The 21,560-nt window shown below is 38.9% G+C and overlaps 1 protein-coding gene across 6 annotated transcripts in view; it reads left to right on the top strand.

Annotated features, from left to right (window-relative positions):
- LOC131049759 (histone acetyltransferase MCC1) overlaps positions 1-21,331 on the top strand; it is a 66,738-nt gene extending 45,407 nt beyond the window's left edge. For 2 of the 6 annotated variants that reach the window (XM_057983827.2, XM_057983835.2), the window contains exons 2-6: positions 19,559-19,812; positions 19,941-20,085; positions 20,258-20,357; positions 20,472-20,700; positions 20,812-21,331. In XM_057983827.2, coding sequence (XP_057839810.2) covers positions 19,559-19,812; positions 19,941-20,085; positions 20,258-20,357; positions 20,472-20,700; positions 20,812-20,989 — 906 coding nt within the window. In that variant the 3' untranslated portion in view covers positions 20,990-21,331. Of the gene's footprint in view, positions 1-19,512; positions 19,813-19,940; positions 20,086-20,257; positions 20,358-20,471; positions 20,701-20,811 lie in introns of all 6 variants that reach the window. The other 4 variants (XM_057983865.2, XM_057983871.2, XM_057983842.2 and 1 more) reach the window with 3 other exon arrangements.
- The last annotated feature ends 229 nt before the right edge of the window (positions 21,332-21,560 follow it).

Genomic DNA, 21,560 nt, shown 5'->3' with positions numbered 1-21,560 from the left:
ACAATCAGCAAGAAGCTAGTGGTTTGGATTGCGAATCCTACCAAATATCAAACCTCACACTTAGTCTTTCAAATTAACAAACTACTTCGATTGAGCGTGATTCAAGTACATCCAACAACCATGAAGATAACTCAAGAAACTTGCAACAAAACACCATAACTTCAATATTTTATTGATTTCCAAGTCATCATATACAACAATTGCTTGAATTCCTCTCTTCAAGACTCAATCTTGCTACAAAATAAAAATTGCTTCTAACTCTAATCTCTCTATTACATCAACTATTATCTCTCACACTTCTTCACTATTTTTCTATTACCAAATGAAATGAAAAATGGGGGTATAAATAGCATCCCCAGTTACAATGAAAGGTCCAGATTGAAAGTAAATCAATGGACAAGATCATGACACCTAAACCCTAATTAGGGTTTGTTACAAATGACCTCCTTTTTACTGAACAATATTAAATACATAGCCAAATATTAAATTTGGCACAAAAATCTAGGAGGTATCAACCAATGAGAAATAAGATGTCATGTCATCTGTAACAACCTTTCATCTAGAATCTTATTCCCTTTCCAATTCTCTTTCTTAGCATATGCAATGAATTTTGTCACGATTCCTTCGATTTCTGTGATTGGAATCTCGGGAAGATTCTTGATACTCTCTTCTAAGTGGATAACCTGATCAAATGCATCTAGAAGAGCTGTGTCCCAAGTAGGTTCAAGTTCCTTTGTTCTATCAATCAGGAGCATGGTAGCATACATCTGATCATACTGCTCATCTGTAACATCTGCGTCCTTGCGAAAGATGATCTTGATTCTATCCTCAAATTCTTGTAAATCCACATCTGTCTCGACCTCGATCCTTCTGCCAAGAATGGTACGAAGTACCTCAAATACTCTGTCCTGGATCGGATTGATCACCTCCTCAACTTGACCACATCTAACACTGATGTCCTCAAAGAGAACACTCTTTATATGGAGTAAGGTTGACCACTGAAACAAACTGTGAGAATCACCTTCTAAGATCCTCTCTTGTGCTAAAATTCTTCTGGATGTGTGTCTTATAACTTTCAAGACAGGGATGACAACGTCCTTGGTATGAGCAAATGCAGCAACTGTTGCCATCAATCTGTGAATAATCTCAAGAACTTGGATAGCCTGATGGGTGATCTTCGACATCCTTGTAACAAACTCTATGGCCACCGTATGAGATCTATCCATCCAACTACATGTACGCTGGACCATATTCCTGAATCTTTCTGCTTCATTGATTGATTGAAGGGGCAATGCCTGCAATGGTGATCTAACTGGATCCTGACGTCCCAAAGGTTCATTGATGTGACTGAAATATGTCCTCCATGCACCGACCTCTTTCTCAAGCTTTCTATTCTTTTCTACTTCTTCTCTAAACTTGTCCTTCAATGCCTCAAATGTGTCGGTGGCATCATCTAAAGTCTGCTCTGCTGTGGATGGTCCTAACTCAATAGTCTGTATATGGTAATCTTCTGCTAAGATCTCACCCTCATATTTGTCTGCTGCCGGTGTAGCTATCTGCAGTTTTCTAGATCCAGTCTCATCTCGAATCATCTTGGACATCTTTGTAGCCTTCTTTTTCTCTGTTGTCATATGTGAACGTCCCACGAGGCTCTCTAAATCAATTGCACTGTCCTCGTCCTCAATTACGATCGCCTTAGTCAATCTTTCCTTCAACCAATCTGGGATATTTGATCTTGTCTCTTGAACTTGAATTTCTTTATGTACTATTTCTTCTTGTCTGGGAGGAGATGTTACTTCATTATCATTATCTAAATCATAGTCTTGGAGAGATCCATCGGATGAAACATGCTGTGCCTGTCCTTCTTCCTGTCTGTCATTCTGTACCATCGATTCCATGGACTCTTCCACTCGAACTGTTCTATCCTCTGGTCTGGAAGAAGTACCTGGTGTTTGATCTTTGTTGGCACCTTGCTTTTTCTTGGAAGGCTCTTTCTTTTCTGATCTTTCCTTTCTCTTCGAACCTCTCGAATGGAGATTGCCCTCACTGGCACATCGAAGGTTACCTTCGCCTGAATTCCTAGGATTAGGATTGCCTTCACTAACACTGGCTCCACCTTCGGCTGGCTTTTCTTCCAAAGTAAAAGACATGGCTATGCCTTGTTCTCTCAACTTCTGATGTTGAACGTCTACCCATCTGCGAGTACAAGACAAGACTGGTGCCATCAAATCATCTAAATCCACGGCTTCGGGCTCATTCCAATTCAAACTTATTGTTTTGCTTTCTCTATCATATGAAGATTGGATGTGCCTGCCGTTGTCCTGAGCTTGGTCGGCTACTCTGTAAATCTTACATTTCCTGATGAAATCCAAAGGCAATCTAGAATGTATCTTTCGTTTTACTTCGAGATCATCTAGGAGATTCATCATAAAATCTTCAATCTGGTACTCATGTCTAAATCTTCTACCGACCGTCTCCTCTAAGTGTCCATGTGGATCAAAACTATTCCTCCAAGCAAAAGATGAAAAAGGATACAAGGCTAACTCCTTCTCTGCGTCATCCATGGCTAAGACATTAGGACATACCTCAACTGAATTACCCAAAATAATAGGTACCTGAACTCCATTCTGATGTCTGTGTCTGAATGCCTTCACATATGCTGCCAACTGCCTTGTTACTTCAAGTAACACAATTCTATCTGTCGGGTACCTCGGCAACATGTATGGAGGTAAAGGACATCCATACACTCTAATATAAGTGAACTTGGGAAACTGAATGAACCAAGCACCGTACCTCTTGATGAACTCCTGGGCATCCTGAGATAATCTGTTGTGAATCCCTCCTTGCAACGTCCTTGTGATGTTCATTGTGAAAGTATCATTGATTAACTTGTAGTTCTTCCCTGGTGGATGATGCAAGTAGGTATAGGATTCACAAACTCTGACCTCGCCGGGTCCTCTTCCAATCACTCCTCTGTGAGGTAGTCCTGCGTACTCAACACTCCTGATTAAGGCATAGATGACGTATGAACTCATGTGGAAGGACTTAGTAGCCCTGAGTCTTCTCAACTGTACGTCCAAGCAATGGCTAATTATCCTAGCCCAATGTATTGTACCCTTTCCTTGAACAATCACCTGGATGAAGTAAAACATCCATTTCTCAAAATAGAAGGCATGAGGTGCTCCTGTGACTCTGTTGAGCATGGTAATCAAATCTCTGTACTCCTCTTGGAAATCAATCCTGTGTGGTGTGTTCGGTACTTTGCTCAGACGGGGACGACTCTTGAGTAGCCAGTTCTTGTTGATTATGCTTAGGCAAGCATCTGGATCATCATCGTACACTGATCTGGCTCCTTCAATGCTCTTGTATATCATGTCCCTGTGCTCTGGAAGATGGAAGGCTTCACTTATGGCTTCCTCTGAAAGGTACGCCAAAGTGTTTCCCTCATTGGACACAATTGTCCTGGACTGCGGATTGTAATGACGGGCACATTCGATCATCAACTCGTGGCACTGAATGGCTGGAGGAAAACCGGCCGCCTTGATGATGCCACTCTCTATTATTCTCCGGGCAACAGGTGATGGCTTGCCGATGTAAGGGACCTCTCGAAACTTCTTTGTGCTAAAGTTCCCCAAGTTGGTATCTCCAATGTTGCTCCACTTGGACACGATCTTGGTCTCCACTTCTTCGGTCTTCTGATCTTCTTTCATGAGAGCCGAGCGACTAGTGGATGCTCCCGCCTTTGGGGTCGCCATACCTACACAACATTTCATTATAAGAACTAGATTTTGCAATAAATAACGTAAATAAGAGAGATAAATTTTAGGAAACCTCATGATAAGTCTCTAGAGTTATCATTTCCTAAAATACAACGATTGAGCTAAGAGATACTCAAGGATCAAAATTTCAAAATTTGAAATATGACGATGAATAAATAAAACAATAATAATTAAATCGCCATACCTCGATAGAGAGCTAACTCTAGAATGCAAAAACAAAATTTGCCTAGGGAAAATTGAGGTATAAGATAATCTTCAATATGATCTCCTCAAAATTGACTTCGCCACCTCTGGAAAGAACGTGATCTTCAATTATCGCCTTGGACGTGGTCTCAAATGGATCTTCAAGTTCGCATAAACAAATCTCCAAGTCCTTAGCAAATTCGCCTTAGGCGTGATCTTCAAATTCGCACCACCTTTGGTCTTCAAGCATTTTCGCACTCCACACAAGATGGTATTAGCGCCACCTTTTGGTTTGAAATCGCACCACCTTTGATAGCTAAGCGCGCCACCCTTGGATGAATGAAACTCGCACCACCTTGGATAATATTCGCACTATATTCGAACACACTTAACACTTTCCTTCGTCTTCCTTAATTCGCATGTAGAGAGGTAAAATAATGATGTAGAAAATGATAATTCCACTCCCCTTTATATAGCGCTCTCATCGATTTATCCCTTAGGCCGACTTGATAAAATAAAACCATTTTTTAAATGATTTGTAATGAAATGACAAGGCCGACTTCCATATATGAGCGCTCCAATTCGATTTTTTATTAATTAAATAAGTAATTATTAATGCCTTGCGTTTTTTAAATGAGAATTTCGATTTTAAATAAAGGCAAAAAAAAAATAATTAATAAGAGATAACGCCATATTAAATGCCAATTTAAATAAGATTTTCAATTTTTAAATCGATTTAGCATTTAAGGAAATTTGAATTGTTTAATTTGGCGCCAAAAATATGAAAATAAAGGGACGTACCTCATCGCTCTGGTCCCTTGGAGAGGGACAGGAGCGATCCATGATTTTGTCTTGATTTTTGCATTTTTCAACGTTCAACTCCTTCATTTCCACGTTCCAAATCGATCATCTGGTGGTCCTTCGAATTTGAATTTTTTTCTTGTGCGAGCAAGTGCATCTTATGACCATTATCGCCCTGGTCCCTTGGAGAGGGACAGGAGCGATCCTAAAGTTTTTGCTTGAAATTCTCCATTTTGGTACGATCCTTTCCTTGTATCATCTTCCAAATGCCTTTTAAAACCTTGTGCGTCCTTGTCTTAACGTGATTTTCAAAGAATATCATATGTTTGGCCTAACATCGCCCTTGTCCCTTGGAGAGGGACAGGAGCGATCTCCATGTCTTTATGTTCATCTTGTATCTTTGACCTTCGAACCTTCATTGTAAGGCGAATAATATCATTGTTTGTGTCCTTTGCGCTTATTCCATTTGCTTTTGCAAGGTACCTTCGATGTTATAAGGATCATCGCCCTTGTCCCTTGGAGAGGGACAGGAGCGATCCATTTTTTCTCCTTGATCTTGGCGACTTTTAAACTTCGATTTCCTTTGCAACGTCTTCCCAACGATGTCCCTTACCTCGTCCATCCTCGCCTTGACTTGATCTTTGAAGAAACGTGAGTGTTTTGATAGTATCGCCTTGGTCCTTGTCCAAAGGACAGGAGCGATCTTGATTTTTTCACGTTCAATATGCATTTTTGACCTTCGATCTTCCATTGTGATGTTTTCCAAACGCCATCCCTTGTCTCGCTTAACCTCGCCTTGTTTCGATTTTGGAGGAATATGAGCGCTTTTGATAGGATCGCCCTGGTCCTTGTCCAAAGGACAGGAGCGATATGAGCTTTTACCTTGATTAGCAATGTTTGGACGTTTAAAACTCTTGTATGTTATCATCAAATGATGGCTTGAACCTTGTTTATCCTTATGGAGTCTTGACTTAGCACGTACTTGAAGCAAAACGAAGGATCCAAAGCAAATCGCCCTGGTCCCTTGGAGAGGGACAGGAGCGATATGGTCCCTAAGTCAATTTTGGTGATTATTTAACGTTTGAAATCTTCATGCATCACCCTTCTACCTTTCCGTGGACCCTCTAAGACCTTGCGAAATCTTGTCCTTACGTAAATTTTGCCTGAAATGGCTAATACATCTAACATCGCCCTGGTCCCTTGGAGAGGGACAGGAGCGAAGTTCATCATTGCGAGCTTGTTCTTGTTTTTATCAACTTGCAATCATCTTCATTACGTGAAATGATGTCCCCTCGATCTTCTTGGTTGCTCGAAACTTGTTTGCCTTTTGAAATTTACGCCATTATGTAGATATCGCTCTGGTCCCTTCCCATGGGACAGGAGCGATCTGGGTCTTGTGGCCTTCATTTCACTCTATTCGCCCATGCCTTGACATTGTTTGTAACTTTGCAAGAAAAGCAATTATATCAAAAATCGCTCTGGTCCCTTCCTGAGGGACAGGAGCGAACTAGGCATTTAACACTGTCACGGACGTCCCAAAAATCTTCAATTTATATTCAATGTGTTCATCTCATGTCCTCCTTTGTTTTTGAACGTAAACTTGCCTTGACCCTTGTCTGGATTTTGCATAATGAAGGAAATCGCTCTGGTCCCTGGGAGAGGGACGAGAGCTACAAGGTACTTCGCCCTGGTCCCTTGGAGAGGGACAGGAGCGATTTGGTCAATATAGGTCATTCTCCTTCGTTTCTGCATCTCAAATTATATTCATTTGGCAAAGCATCTTCCTTTGGACGTCCTCAAATTGTTAAGTTCTCGAAATCTTGCAAGGACAAGACGAAATTTGAATTGTAGCTCCGGTCCTTCACTGAGGGACAGGAGCGATTTTCCTCCTGGAGGCATTTCTGTGCTCATGAAAATCTTCAATTTATATTCAATGGAAAGATCTCGTCGTTCTCCATCACTTCAAACGTAAAATTTGTCTGGACTCTGCAAGGATGATGAGATATTTGAAATTGAGCTCCCGTCCTTCACTGAGGGACAGGAGCGATTTTGCTCCTACAGGCCAAAATAACAAGATTTTTCACATTTTAACACTTCACGAGGCGAAAACAAATCAATTCCAATGCCCAGGATCAAAATTCAAAAGGGTCAAAATTTGGTCAAAATATTCAATCAGACAAAAATTCATATTGACGGTCAACACTTAGACAAATTTAAGCTCTGCATGAACATTCCAATTGAAAATTAGACTAATTTGGCGAATTTATTGCATTCAAAATTTGCATTCTAGAAAAGAAGCTCAAAAGCTCTCAAAAATGACTGGATTTTGGCTTGAAAAGGCAAAATTTAAAACCCTAAGGCTTGGCCCTAAATCCAGAGGACCAACTAACTGACAAAACCCTAAAAACAAAAGCGAAAACGAGCGAAAAACAAGCAAAAAGAGGGGGTCCCCATTTGCTATGGGGCGATGTGTGAAATGGTCACAACAACTATACATACTTGAAGATATCAGCAAAAATGGTCTTCAAAAATCCTAAGTGTGTGTCCCACCCACTATTCAAGTTATCCAAAATTGTGATGAAGGCACTGGAAACATAGGCATATATTTCTACATCCTTCAATTCAGATGGAATAGATTGAGTCATTGTCTTCAAACAATCAACTTTGTTGCTCAACATGGCATCCATCCGGGGAGAGCTATTAGGTTCCGGAGTTCACCAACTCTCCTTAAAATTCTGTCTTTATCTGCATTGACGCTCAAGAGTTGATCATTTAGAGCCATTACTTGCCCTTTTATGCTGCTGGTTAGGGCTACATTAGAATCAAATGACTGAGATATTCTAGCTAGCTTGCCTTGACAAATATTAATCTGTTTGTCTATATCAACTGTGAATTTGGGCAAAATAAGACAAGATTTATATATCCTACTACCTTCAGTCAATGCCTCTGAGATAGTTTGCAAACCTTTGTTTAATCTCACTTTGTCATCCTCTATCATTTTCTGGAATGTTTGCATACGAACTTCCTTAAATCTATCTAATACTCGCTTAGTGGTAGACTTCTCCAATGATTCAAATTTGGTATTTACATTATTAATCAACTGTAATAATTTACCAAAGGGATTAGAATTGGGATCTAGTTGCAAGTCCGGTACCACCTTTTGCAAAACATCAATAGACATCTGAATAAGCTTTTTATCCTCACTTTCAAATTTAACCAGGTCTTGATTGGCTTGGGCCTGAACTGCGGCTGCAACCATCAGCTTTTTAGTTGGAGACATCTGCCCAATATCCAAGGGGCCATCAAGATTAATTGAAATCTGAGGTAGGAACTTTTTCCCTTTGTCTTTGGGAGTGTCAATTGCCGGAGTATCAACAATTTTCTTTCCTATATCCACCTCTTTTTCCTTATCCTGCACCTCTGTCTTCTCCGGTTCCTCTTTCTCTGCATCATCCCCTTTATCCTGTGCACTGGTGTCACCACTTCGTGCAGTATCATCCCTTGGCACCTCAGAAACTTCTCCACTATTCCCTTCCATTGGAGGATTCTCACTGATCTCGGCATCAAGAGTTACATTTGGCTGATCTATTGGATGTGTCTCAGTTTGAGTTTTACCTTTGATCATCTGGGACACCTACTTGTACTTCTGGATGAGAAGTGTCTTCCTTTTGAGCGGCATCACTATATAAAGGGCCGTTCTTTATGATCCTTTTCCATATTTCTTCAGTTTTTTTCCTTACTTCTTCAACCCTGCCAATCATTAGCATGTATACTCTATTTCTGCTCTTGAATTCCTTTTTATTGGCTTGATCAATGAGTCTATGTGCTTCTTCTTGAGAGATACAAGTGTAGACATTAATCAGTTCACGCTTTTTCATCTCTTTATCTAGTTTGCTGGCGGTCAGCCTCCTAGCATCAAGAATGTTGTACAGATACTTTGGGATGCTACGTTCCAATTCAATCAAGGATTTGTTGAAGTTGTGTAATTGCAAAACAACAACTTCCTCAACTTTCCTTTGATCATCCTTAACAAGATTTTCATAATATGTTCCAATGTTTTTCAGATTACCATCAACAATTATCTCATCAATCAATTGCTCTGTTCTCAAAGGGGGAACAAAGGTATATTTACCTTGCAAATTACTGGATTCAAGGTCTTTATCAAGCTCGTTCCTAAGCTTTCTTCCTCTCTTAGGTCTTCCGGTTAGAGTAGATTCAGATTTGGCCTTCTTGCTCTGCTGAGCTCCATCGGATTGAGGTTTCTTTTATACTTTGACAAATTTTGCTTTTATTGCTTCTTCATCTGTCTCAGTGTCAAATGCAACCAGAGACACAACAACATAAGTCCTCTTTGGTTTCTCCTTCTTCTTCAGAACTCCTTCGCCAAATGAGCTTTGACTTGTAGATGGCTTCACCAAAGTAGGGGCAGACTTGGTTTCCTTAGGCTTTGCCTTGGAAGGAGCCGGTTCAGCCTTAGGCTTCTTTGACTCCTCCTTAGCTTCCACTTGAGCTTGCTTCTCCCTTGCTTGCTTCACCACTTCTCTAGTAAATCCCATGTGCACAGCCACTCCCTCAACCATTTTGGATACCTTTCTTTTTCTTGGCGGCTGGGTGAATTTCTTATGTAGCTCCATATCTTTCTCCTTGATAGTACCAAATCTGGGCTCATTGGGGTCCACCAGTTTACTTAAGAGATGTTGAGCATAGACCTCAAGTGTTTGGCCATCAACTTCATAACCCATTGGCAAAATCCATATTGTGTTGGGCTCTACTGCCTCCATGTGGTATTGGTCTTTGTCGACCATGAAATAGATAGAGTTTTCATATTTTTCCACAATCCCCTTAGGGATCCTTTCCCTTTCCTTCATCCTGCCTTGGAAGGTCTTGAAGAAGCTTTACAAGGCGGCTGTCTAGTTCTCCTTGTTACCCTTGTTACCCAATCTTTGCAGACCTTGCTTGATCTAAGTTGCCACCGATAGGTCATAAGCCCATTGGACTCTGCCTGTGCTGGGGATCTCATTCATGAAGTATAGTGCAAGACAAATAATCAGTGAACCGAATTTAAAGACATTCTTCTTGTCAGTTTTGATCTTCTTCAAATTGCTTAGGAGCTCTTCAAGAAGAACTGTACAGAAATCATACTGTATATCTTCTTTCACCATTTGATATGTTGCACAAATTGCAGTACCGGAGACAGAATTCAGTCTGCTAGACTGGTAAACTTTGTATCCAATATTCATAGATGCAAATCTCACATCATGTTCTAGGATATCATCAATTGTCAAACTGAGCACTGATTAGTTTTGTGACGGTAGGGTTTGTCACCTTCCTCAGATTAGGTTTTCCACCGGTTTGATTGAGGCATGTTACTAAATGGATTCCTGCTTGGTTATCTTGTATGGGTTGTCCAGCCAAATAAACTCATCGTGCACACGACTTAGAATGTATCTCACCCATTCATCTTCATCGAACAATGAGAAGCGAACAAATTGGGTGAAACCCTTCCTCTGCAACTGTGCATATTCCGGCTTGGGATTTCCAACTTCATCCATTATTTGCTTAGTATACAGGGTTAGGATGTCCTTGTTTCCGGTTTCTTCAATTGAATAGCGAATATATGCTCTCACATCATCAGCATGCAAAACTTTGTATGGGATGGACGAAAAAGCACCATTGGGGTCATCTTCAATAGATTTAAAAGGATGTCTTTTAAATTGTGGCCTTGCTCTCTCAGAGACTTCAACTATCAAGGGTGTATCAAGATCCTCAAGCGCCACACAAAGCTGTCTCTGCAAACCAGAATCCATTGATGCGATCTCTCGGACCTTCCTCAAGCGGTTAAGCTTTCTCAGAGGAACTAGGCTTTGATACCAATTGTTAGAATCAAGGATCACTGAGAGGGGGGGGGGGGGGAACAAACAATTTTTCTGACTTAATCTCAAACCACTAGAAGCATATGCAAGAAAGTAAAATGCAGGAGCACAAGATATTCAATCACAAAATCATAACACCAGGATTTTTACGTGGAAACCCAAATGGGAAAAACCACGGTGGGATTTGAATCCACAATATTATTCTACTATGGCCAGTAGCAAAACAATATTACAAAAGGGGAATGCATTGTGCATTCAGGCACACTACCTAGAGCTTACAACTCAATTACAATAAGGGCTACAACCCCGAAAGGCTCACTACCTGACAAATCATTTACAATGATGAATTACAATGATTGAACTCCAAAATAGCATCAAACAATGCCTGGAAGAGTTCCGGTTAAGTGCAAAACTCTGATTGTATTTGCTCTGTTTTCTGTCTTAGTCAGCTACCGGATCAAGAATGCGCACGTGAAACTGCGCCAAAAAGGTTTCTGGATCACTACTTGCTTATATTACATCATGCCATACACCAAAAAGATCTCCTACATCAGTCTTATATATCCACAATCACAAAATAAACAATTATCAAGTCGGCTTGTAATGTAACGTGTAAACATGAGTCGGCTTGAACCGGATTACCAAAAACACACGCGGATCACCCAAATGATGATAAAATGATTTCTATAAGTCGGCTCTATCATCTCGTGCACGAATCTCATCATTGCAATTACTAGAAAGCTTACGGACCAAAACTGCTCTACTTAGCCTGAATTATCAGAGCCAAATTATTGGTTATCAGACCACTGCTCCAAAAACTATAGCTACCGGATAGGATTCACAGAGTTGCCATCAATGACAACCCTAATCCATTAATCAAGCATTGATATCCACCGGATGAGTGTCAATTGCCAACGGGTTTAGGGTTTGCAGTAGTGGTTTTCATGTCTATATATCTCCTCAAGGGCCATGCCAAGAAGAGAGAGAGTTTTCAACAGCTTTGGACCAGCACTAGCAGCATGGATGGCGAGAGGTTCTATATTGAACCCTTCTCTTGTGAAGGAATAAGAGAAAAGCCCACCTTTTGGCATATCCTAATGAAGGTAGGACGGAATCATTTCATGGATAGTGTTAATGGCTTCAACTGAGTAAATTTTGCTAGATCATGGAAGGCTAGGAAAGTCAACGTCAGAGGGATTTGTTTCAAGGCCTCAAAATACAAGGCAAGGAAAACTAAGAAAGAAGATATTGAGGCCTTCTTAATAGGTGATGATAAATTAGTTAGATTCCAAGTGGTTTATTTCAGAGATTCTTTGCCTAGGCTTTGGGTTGAGGTGAGCATCCAATTAATGTAACATTGGAAGGCAGGTACAAGTGCATCGTCCTAAGTTACTGGTTTGGGTTCATGTGTTCGGGCAAAATTATTTTTGCCCTATGGGTTCGTGGGTTGGGTTCGTCCATATATATATATATATATAGAGAGAGAGAGAGAGAGAGAGAGAGAGAGAGAGAGAGAGAGAGAGAGAGAGAGAGAGAGAGAGAGCTAAACACATTTGATACTATGATACTTCATCATTGATCAATGCCAAATGCGAATTGATAGTTGGAAATTGAATTGGAAGACGTAACAATGCAAATTTGCAGAAGAAAAACAACAAAGGGCAGTTGGAATGCATGGGGTGAACCTTAGGCGAACCTTAGGGCAAACCCAAACCCAGTTCGAGTGCGGGGACCAAAACCAGCGAACTCAGTAACTGAGGTGTCTTCTCCTATTGTGTGGTGAAATCTGGAAAATTAAACTATCGTAAAACCAACCAAGATCCAACCACAAAACCTAGTTCTACAATCAAGAATCCACCATACACCAATGAAGAACCTAAAACATGCAAATCACAACAAAATAGAAATATTATACCATTCACATGCTTGGTAGGGCTTGATCTGCATTGTTTCTTATCTCCATTGATCTTGTTTTAATATGGTTGCTCTCAAATTTTATAGTGCACAAGAGCTCAACGAAGAATGGATTGTGGTTGTGAAGTCACTGGATCATATGAAGATTGATTGATCGCTGATTAGTTAGATTGCTGGATTAGGGTTATGAAAGGATGAATGAATCCTCTTATATAGAGAACACCTTAGAAAATGAAGGGATAGGATTAAGAGGTGAAAGGATAAACGGTCGACTAGGATTAAAGGGTAGGTAGGGAAAAGGATAAAATATTAGAAATGTGGTGAGGATAAAATCAAGAGATAAATGACAAGTTTCATAGAGGGAAAAAACTAATGAATTAATAAAATAAATGAAGATCTATTTAATTAATAGAGGAAGTAAAATATTTATTTAATTTAGGGAAAGGATAATTTAAATAAATAAAAATATTTATTTAAATAAGGAAAGGCTAGAAAAGGCTTAGTGAATTAGTTAAATAAATAAAAATCTATTTAATTAATAGAAGGCTTAGGATAAAATAATTAAATAATTAAAAATATTTATTTAATTAGGACAGAACAATTTTAGGTGTCTACACTTATCACTTCTCCTTGTGTAACCACCTTAGACAAAAATACGACAAAATTTCCCATTTACCTACTCATCTCCTTGGGATTTTTTGGTGGTGAATGTGTGGTTAACTAAGATAGAACTTTTGCTCCACCATTGGTTAATGTATCTGCTTTATCCGTTCTCAAAGGCCAAAGTGATGCCTCTACAATCTTCTACGAATGTGTTGGTTATGGAAATTGCTTGTCTTGAAATCGGTTCCTCCAAGCTCTCTCATGGTAAATTTTGCTCCTTCCCCAAATCTGTTGTCAATTTGGGTCCTAAGTCTAGGGCCATTAAAGACAGTTGTTTTGAGTTTGAAGGAAAACAGGATTAAGGATAGGGTCAAAGGGTATTGTTGTGATGTTTTCACACATCACCCCATTCCAAATGGGGACCCCTTTTTTTTAGGTCCCCATGGTCTTTTGGTTTTGGCTCTTTGGGTCTTTTCACAGCAATCCCTTCGGTCTCCCTAGTTTGCAAGTGTTTTTGGTGAATTCTGATCAGGTCTGCAAGTGTTTTGAGCAAATTTGACCAAGTCTGGAACATATTTTGTCTATTTGAGGGTTTTGCCTTTTAGACTTAAATTTGAGGTCCTTTCCTTAGGGTTTTCGAAAATCTGAACGTTGCAATTAAGTCAAAGCCCTTCAAGGAAGCTATTAGTGAAATTTGAGCAAATTCTGAGCACTTTCTATTTTTATTAAGTTTCACCGCGTCTCGGATTGCCCTAATTTTGCCAAAAATCAAACTTACTATTTTTAGTAGGTCTTTTTTGAGTAAGTGTCACCTTGTTTCGGTGTGCCCTAATTTGATGTTTTGAAGTACTTACTATTTTTAGTAAGTCTATTTTTGGTAGGTCTATCTCAGGTAGTGGGCAGGACACTGAAGGCAGAGCATTCTTGAAAATCCATATCTAAATCTGGAAAGTTGAAAAGCAAGTAGTTGATCAAAAAAATGGTTGAGTATGAAATTCTTTCTTGAAGTGGAAAAAGCACGAAAATCCTTTTAAGGCAAGAGAAATCCACTTCATTCCAAAAGTGGCTTCCAAATCCAAATGGTGAGCAAAAATGTTTATGGCAAGGGAATTTCCTAAACTTCACAAATTTCCTTCATCCTTGCAAAAATTTGCCCAGTCTGGAGATGGGGCGCCAAATTAGGGTCATGAAGGAATTTCCAATTCCTCGAGAATTCCTCTTGCATAGCAAATTTCTGCCCAGGGATGAGCAAGGGCACCAAAATGAGGTAGAAGCGGAATTTTCCTCCAAGTCGAGAATTCTTCCTCCTAGTAGAAATTCTGCCCAAGTTGAGAAGTGAGCTCTAAACAAAGGGTTAGGAGGATTTTCCTCCAAGGAATCATTTTCCTACTTTTGGGTGAAATGGCGCTCTACACTGGAGGATATGGGCGCTGGAAAGGGGTCATGGAGGAATTTTCCTCCAAAGAAGAAATTCCTGCTCATAGAGGAATTGGCGCCCAAGTTGAGAAGGGAGCGCCAAACAGGGGTAGAGCAAGAATTTCCTCCCCCAAGCAAAATTCCGCCTCCATTGGTCAAAAGGAGTCGAGGTGCCAAAATGGTATTGAGGAGGAATTTCTTCCTGGGACAAGAATTCCTGCATTAAGGTGAAATAGCGCCTAAGGTTGGAAAGGAGCGCTAGAAGAAGGTTGGAGAAGAATTTCCAAAATTTTCAAAATTCCTCCTTCCAAGATGAAATTTCACCCAAGGACAAAGGAAAGTGTGGAATTCAAGGCAAGAGCAAAAAATTCAAAACTCAAGGAAATTCCTTTCTCAGGGATAAATTATGCCCAAGGTGAAGAAAATTTCAGAAAAGTGAAAAATTGAAAGTATTGGAAATTCCTTCCTTCAAGGCAAAATTCTTGGAAATAGTAAAAAAATTGGCTGAGGCATGAAGAATTTCCCTCCTCCGGGGCAAAGTAGAATCCAAGTCAAGATTGGGTGCGAAAATGAGGTTAAGGATGAATTTTCCTCCACATCAAAAATTCCTTCACCATGGAGAAAATGTCCTCTAGGAAATGAATGGACACCAAAGTGACATCAAGGAAGAAAAGTCTAATTTTCCAGAATTCCTCCACTCTCTAGCAAATGCGCTCCAAGACAAGTAGAAAATGCAGAAACATGGTCAAGAAATCCTTCACCACCTTCAAACAACGTCCAAGGACAAAACAAAACGTGGAATTCAAGGCTGAGGAAAATTTCAAAATTTCAAAAAAATTCCTTCCTTAGGGAAGAAATGTGCCCAAGGTGAAGAATTTCAAGGCACGAGGGAAATTGGCTAAGAGAGAGGATTTTCTCTCTCCATGAACTTCGGATAGGATAAAATTTCCTAGACATGGAAGAAATGGTCAGTTGATGGAAGAATCTCCTTTAAAACAAGATGCGAACTAGAATGCAGAAAAATTCCTTTAGGACAAAAAATCTCTCTACCAAGATTTTTACTCTCCTAGAATTCCAGACGTAGAGGAATCCTTCAGAGTTGGAAAAGATTGTTAAAATTCTTCCAAGGCAAGAAAATCTTCCAAAATGTCTTTTGTGAGCACAGGATGGAAAGATTCTTGTAAAGGATGAGTTGGTGACATGCAAAGTGAATATTCCGTATTAATGAAGCACAACTTGAAAAATTATAAAAGTTCCTATGACGGAAGGGTCCATTTGCATGGCGAGAATCTATTGAGTGCATGGTGGCATGATGGTGCATTTATTGCTAGTGGACACCTTGACTGAGTAGTGGCATACTTAATGCATGTTGGCTATCATATTCCAAGAAGTGATGGCTCATTTATTGCATGTTGGGCAATTTTGGATGTAGTGGTGCATTTAATGCATTATGGGCACCATTTTGAGCAAAGGATAATTAATGTTAATTGGGCGAGATTCCTATTTATGATTCCCCACTACATGGCATCATGTATTTGGGAATTTATTGGTCAAACCCTAATTAGGGTTTGCATGTTCATCTTGGCCATTGATTGGTTTGTAATCTAGGTCGTCCATTTTCCTCCTGGAGGCCTATAAAAGGGGTTTAAGTCTATTTTTCTCCTGGAGGCCTATAAAAGGGGTTTACCCCTTCATTTGTAAAGGGGGGGAGATTATATGAAATTCTTGCGATAATTTATTGAGATAATAACAGTGATACATTGTTCTCTGATGGTGTTCACTTAAGTTATTTTTCAAAACTTGCATGGTTTCACCTTCCTCACTTAGAGTAGAATTTTATTTTCCAAGCAGTTAGATGAACAAAGTTGATTGCAATGTTTTCAGGTGAAGATCGCTTGCTCATACCTTTTGTTAATAGATGATTTCTATTGACAATGCAAGGTTGGCCTGAGCTTTTTTATGTGTGCTTAATCTAAATTATTAGATGAACATTGTTTTCTGATGGTGTTCATTTGTGGTATAAAAATCCTTTAAACACAACCTCTGAAATTTGCACCCGCTTCATGTAGTTGTCTTCTAGTGGCAAAGTGAAGTGTGGTTGGTCTTATCCGAAGCATCGCTATCTATTGAGTTCCTAGATTTAGCTTAGTCTTCCTAAACCCTTTCCCCTATAATTTCAGTCCATTCTAGTTCAGTTCATTTGAAGTAGAAGCATTGCAGAATTGCTATATCAGATGATGAAGTTCCAACCACAACAAAGAAGTGAAAGAATGATGCAAATGTAAGTCCCCTTGGATTACTTGCAAACATCAAAGCCAAATGTGTCTATATCCACAGTAAAGTCACTAGTACGCAATTGGAACCTTGGAGTCAATGTAAGATCTTCCTGCAATCTTAGCATACATCTGATTTTGATCAAGAGAGGATAAAGTGACCGTTGGAAAACTTTATTCTGTGTTGGTGTGGTCACAAAACACTACTCAACAGGTATGAAGCCCCAAAGAGCTCTGAGTTGGCAGCAGGGAAGATTAAAGGTGGCAAAGGCAAGAGTATCGTAGGGTCCAATAATTCCCTAGGGGAGGAGATTACAGAGATAATAAAAAATATTTCATTTAGAAAGGACAAAGCTTTGTGTTAATGTTTTGTAGCAACAGGAGACTTCATTATTCCTGCATTGGTTGAGAAATCGTCTTGCTGATGTTTTCATTTATCATGTCTCAACTCTTCTCAATTCGTCTTTGCTGTTCGACGATATTGAATTTTGCATTTATGAGTTCTTTCATAAGCTGTTTTCTTGTTACCTGTCACCGACCTTCGTATTCTGCTTGCACCTTCATGAGAGTCTCGTCCTTGCTGGCGCGACTTCTTTCTTTATTGTTTTTCATCTGTTAGTGATGCTGTTGTGACATCGTTTTCAGCTCTTGTTGGTGGCGGAGTATGGATCGGCATACTATGTAACTGCTGCTCTGCATATTGCGGGTGGACTTTTCATCTACCTCCATCTTAGAGATATTTTCGAGCCTTGTCTTTCCTATATAGCAGCGTTTGCAGTTTATCTTGCGGGCGGGTGAAATTCTTAAGGAAGATGATTTATATATATGCACTGGTGATCATCTGAGTAGAGTTTGTTTTTTTATCATATCTTCTTCAGCGACTTTGCATCTTCATCAGTTGTTCTGTATCTTTTCTTTGTATACGATTGGTGTATGATCACTTCATATTGCAGAAAGGTTATGTGCCGGATGGATGGTAGAAGTCTTCATTTTCTGAGATGTTATCGGCTTATACTGTTGATTGTTAAAGTGTTAACAATCTTATTTAGTTCATTGCTTGTTAAACTTGAAAGCATTGTATCAGATTTGTGCCTTTAATAAAGTTTGATTTTTGGTGTGGCTGGGTTTTTCACCCTCAGGTGGAGGGTTTTCCCAGGATAAATTTTTTGTCTATCTATTCTTGTGAGTTTTTAAGTTTCAGATTTCTGAGTTTTTGTCTTTCTGGTTCTAATTTTTAACACTTTGAAGCCCTATAAAGAAGCTAAGCCTACTTTCGATAAGGATGAGCTTGAGACTCATGTAGCTAATGAAGGGGAGAGTTCCTTAAAAGGATTTAAAAGTAAAATGGAATGCCTTGAGAAGGATTTCAACTTTTAATGCTGTCCTTTAAAGTGGTTCAAGATTGAGGACGCATTGAGAGTTTGTATGAGTCAGCTGTATAAACAGGTTGATGGGGAGCAACCTCAATTTCAGGTCTGTGTAGCTAATGAAGGGGAGAGTTCCTTAAAAGGATTTAAAAGTAAAGTAGAATGCCTTGAGAAGGATTTCAACTTTTAATGCAGTACTTTAAAGTGGTTCAAGATTAAGGAGAGATTGAGAGTTTGTATGAGTCAGCTGTATAAACAGGTTGATGGGGAGCAACCTCAATTTGAGGTTTGTGTCAACTTCAATGAGGACAATTGGAATATATTGAGGGATGTTTGTTATGTTAAAAAGGAAATGATAAGAGTTCAACTCCAAGATAATTAAGATTGAAAGGAATCATGAAGACCTAAAGGTCTCATTGAACAGGGTAATCCAACTTAGGAGGACAACCATTATGAACTCCGCTTATTCTTCAGGAAATATGCTGAAAAGGAAAATCAGAATTCTTGAATTATACCCAAGTAAAAGAACAAGTAGTCAAATGAGGCAGTAGATGAGCACTGTCATGGATTTGGACAGTTAGGTGATGGAGGATTATCTGGAATTCTTGAACGAGGAGTGGATTGTGGTGGACTTGCCAAAGGATCTTTCCTCTTCTCAATTGTAGGTCTGGTGGCCTCTGCTGTTCTTGTATTGTTGGTCTGTTGTTTCCTTCTTTTTCTGCTATTGAATTTTAGCTCTGCCCCTTGTGTTATTTGGAGACTATTGTTTTTATCTAATGTATGCAAGCCTTTAACATTTTTATTTTGATCATTGTAAAAGAGATTGAGTCCTTTCGTAAATCTACTTTTACCTACTAATGAAAAAACAATTTCTCATCATCACCTAAGCATGCATCATTAGTAGGATTGATTCAAATTAACCATTATTGAAAACAATAATCAATTAGTGTATCTGAATCTTAGTCACCATTATTGACCAATTAAACAATAATAATTAGCGGTTTTTACGGGGTATTGCACAAGGGAACTCTTAATGGTCTCTATGCCATTTTATTTGTATTGATTTCCTTAAAAAGGGAAAGGAGGATGTGTAACATATCATCATTTCAAATTGTCCAAACTATTTGTTAACAAATGACGAGAAATAGATATATCACAAATTCGAACTTGCTGATATTGTCTTTCATAATTTGAATGTAGTTCTTGTCTTGTCTGCAACAATTATATATACGTTAGAATTATTAAAGTCGTGCAACACAGATTGTAGTCAGTTGTAACTAACTTTGCTATTTGCATGCTGTAGTAAAGCTAATTTAGGTTATTGAACATGCTTGCGGGGACTGAGACAGGAGCAGAAACATCAGGAGTTTTTTCATAGCCTTATGTATGAAAAAGTTGAAGGATGTAGCATTCAGGGAAACTCAGCTACTAGATCACCTTCACAGAGCATTTCGGAACCTTGTATGGGGATAAAATCAATACCATCAATGGTAGCACCAGGAGTTCGAAGGATCACTCATCTACCAACAATTGTTTATAGGCCTATAGGGCCATCTGATTTGGAAGTTCTCAAGGAAATTCATCAGGCACTATTTCCAATAAGGTGAGAATTCACTGCCTTAGTTAAGGGTGTCAGGGTTAAATCTTTCAGTGATCTGTTTGCCCATGAAATCAGCATGTGCACATAATATAAAAGATGAAATGATAAAATTTGAGGGATTTTCATGTCAGGTATGAATCAGAGTTTTTTCTAAATGTGGTTAATGGTCGAGGAATTGTATCATGGGCAGCAGTTGACACTAGTAGGCCTGATGCTCATGGAGACGAGCTTATTGGCTTTGTTACTGCACGAGTTGTGGTAGCATCAGAAAGCGAGGTGCAAATTTTCTGATCTACATCTGCCTTGGTGTTTGTTACTTGTGTATCATATACTTTTCTTTCCTGGACTCAGCATTACTGATTCGTATTTAATTCTTCCTTTGCAATGATGAAATTTGCTAATTTCAACTATGAATTTTTGTCACTGTTGAGTTTACTTGCTTATGCAGGCAGAAGATATGCTGGGCTATGACATGGTTAAGACAGATCGAACTCTTGTGTATATACTAACTCTTGGTGTTATAAAACCTTATAGAAATCTTGGAATAGGTAAGTTTAATCAGTTGTAATCCCATTCAAGTACATCTGTTCCCTATATTTTTCCCTTTTTTATTGCATACCATCTGAACATTCCTGTTGCCAATACGGATGTTGTTTTTCTAGCTTCTGCACTGTTATGGGAGGTTATTGAGTATGCATCAAGCATTCCAAGTTGTCGAGCACTTTACTTACATGTCATCTCCTACAACCAGTCTGCTATTCTTTTTTACAAGAAGAACTCCTTTCAGTGTTTACGGAAGCTGCAAAATTTTTATTATATTAATGGATGCCATTATGATGCCTACTTGTACGTGTATTATGTAAATGGTGGGCGAGCTCCTTGTTCAGCACTGTAAGTACTTGTGCTTTACTGATTGAGATTAACTTTTAACAAGTGGATTTATGCTTTTGATGCTTATTTGTGCCATTTATTTTTCCCTGCATCTATGTTGGTGTTTTACAGTGATTTGTTGGCAGCAGTTGGTGCTTATTTAAAGAGGCTTTGTCATTCTCTTCTAGCAAAATTTTGGAGGAATGAAGAAAAAGGCACAAAATATCCCAAATGTAAAGAAGTTGGTGGATTATTAAGCTCAAGTCGCCGGCTTCATGTCTGTGACAGTAATGGATGCCAATGTGTCTAAACTGTATAATGGCTTGTCAAGATTAAATGTTGAATATGTTCTTCCGTGTGTTTAATTTATAACGTGAAAGTAACCTCATCCCATTGGACAGGAAATTTTCAGCATCGGCTAGTATCTTACTTCAGGCAATTGCTGTGGGGCGAACATTGTGGTTCGTGTACATGCACACATGCACGATCATTAAAGACTTTAGTCTCTGTGAGATTTATAGTGCCATTATTTTATAATAATTAATATATATATATATAATCCACACTTTTTGTTTTGTATTTGTCCATAACTTATTGTTGTAAACATTTGTAATAATTTATATAGGCCATTGCAGCACAATATCAATTTATCCCTCATTGAGTTTGCTTGTTTGGGGAGTTTAAGAGAAAACTTATCTTAATATAGTGCATGAATCAACAACATTTGAGAATTTTTAAATTTATAATAATTCAGGTAATATACTCAGTCACATACTAATTAAACGAACAGAGTATTTGAAACAATAATCAACTTAGATAGAAAAGTTGGAGATTGGAAATAACAAATGTTGAATTAATTATAAAAATCAAATAAATTTAAA

This window comes from Cryptomeria japonica, chromosome 5 (genome assembly GCF_030272615.1).
Source record: "Cryptomeria japonica chromosome 5, Sugi_1.0, whole genome shotgun sequence".
Classification (NCBI taxonomy): Eukaryota; Viridiplantae; Streptophyta; class Pinopsida; order Cupressales; family Cupressaceae; genus Cryptomeria; species Cryptomeria japonica.
Note: the sequence above shows the minus strand (reverse complement) of the source record. Positions and strands in the feature narration are given on the sequence as shown.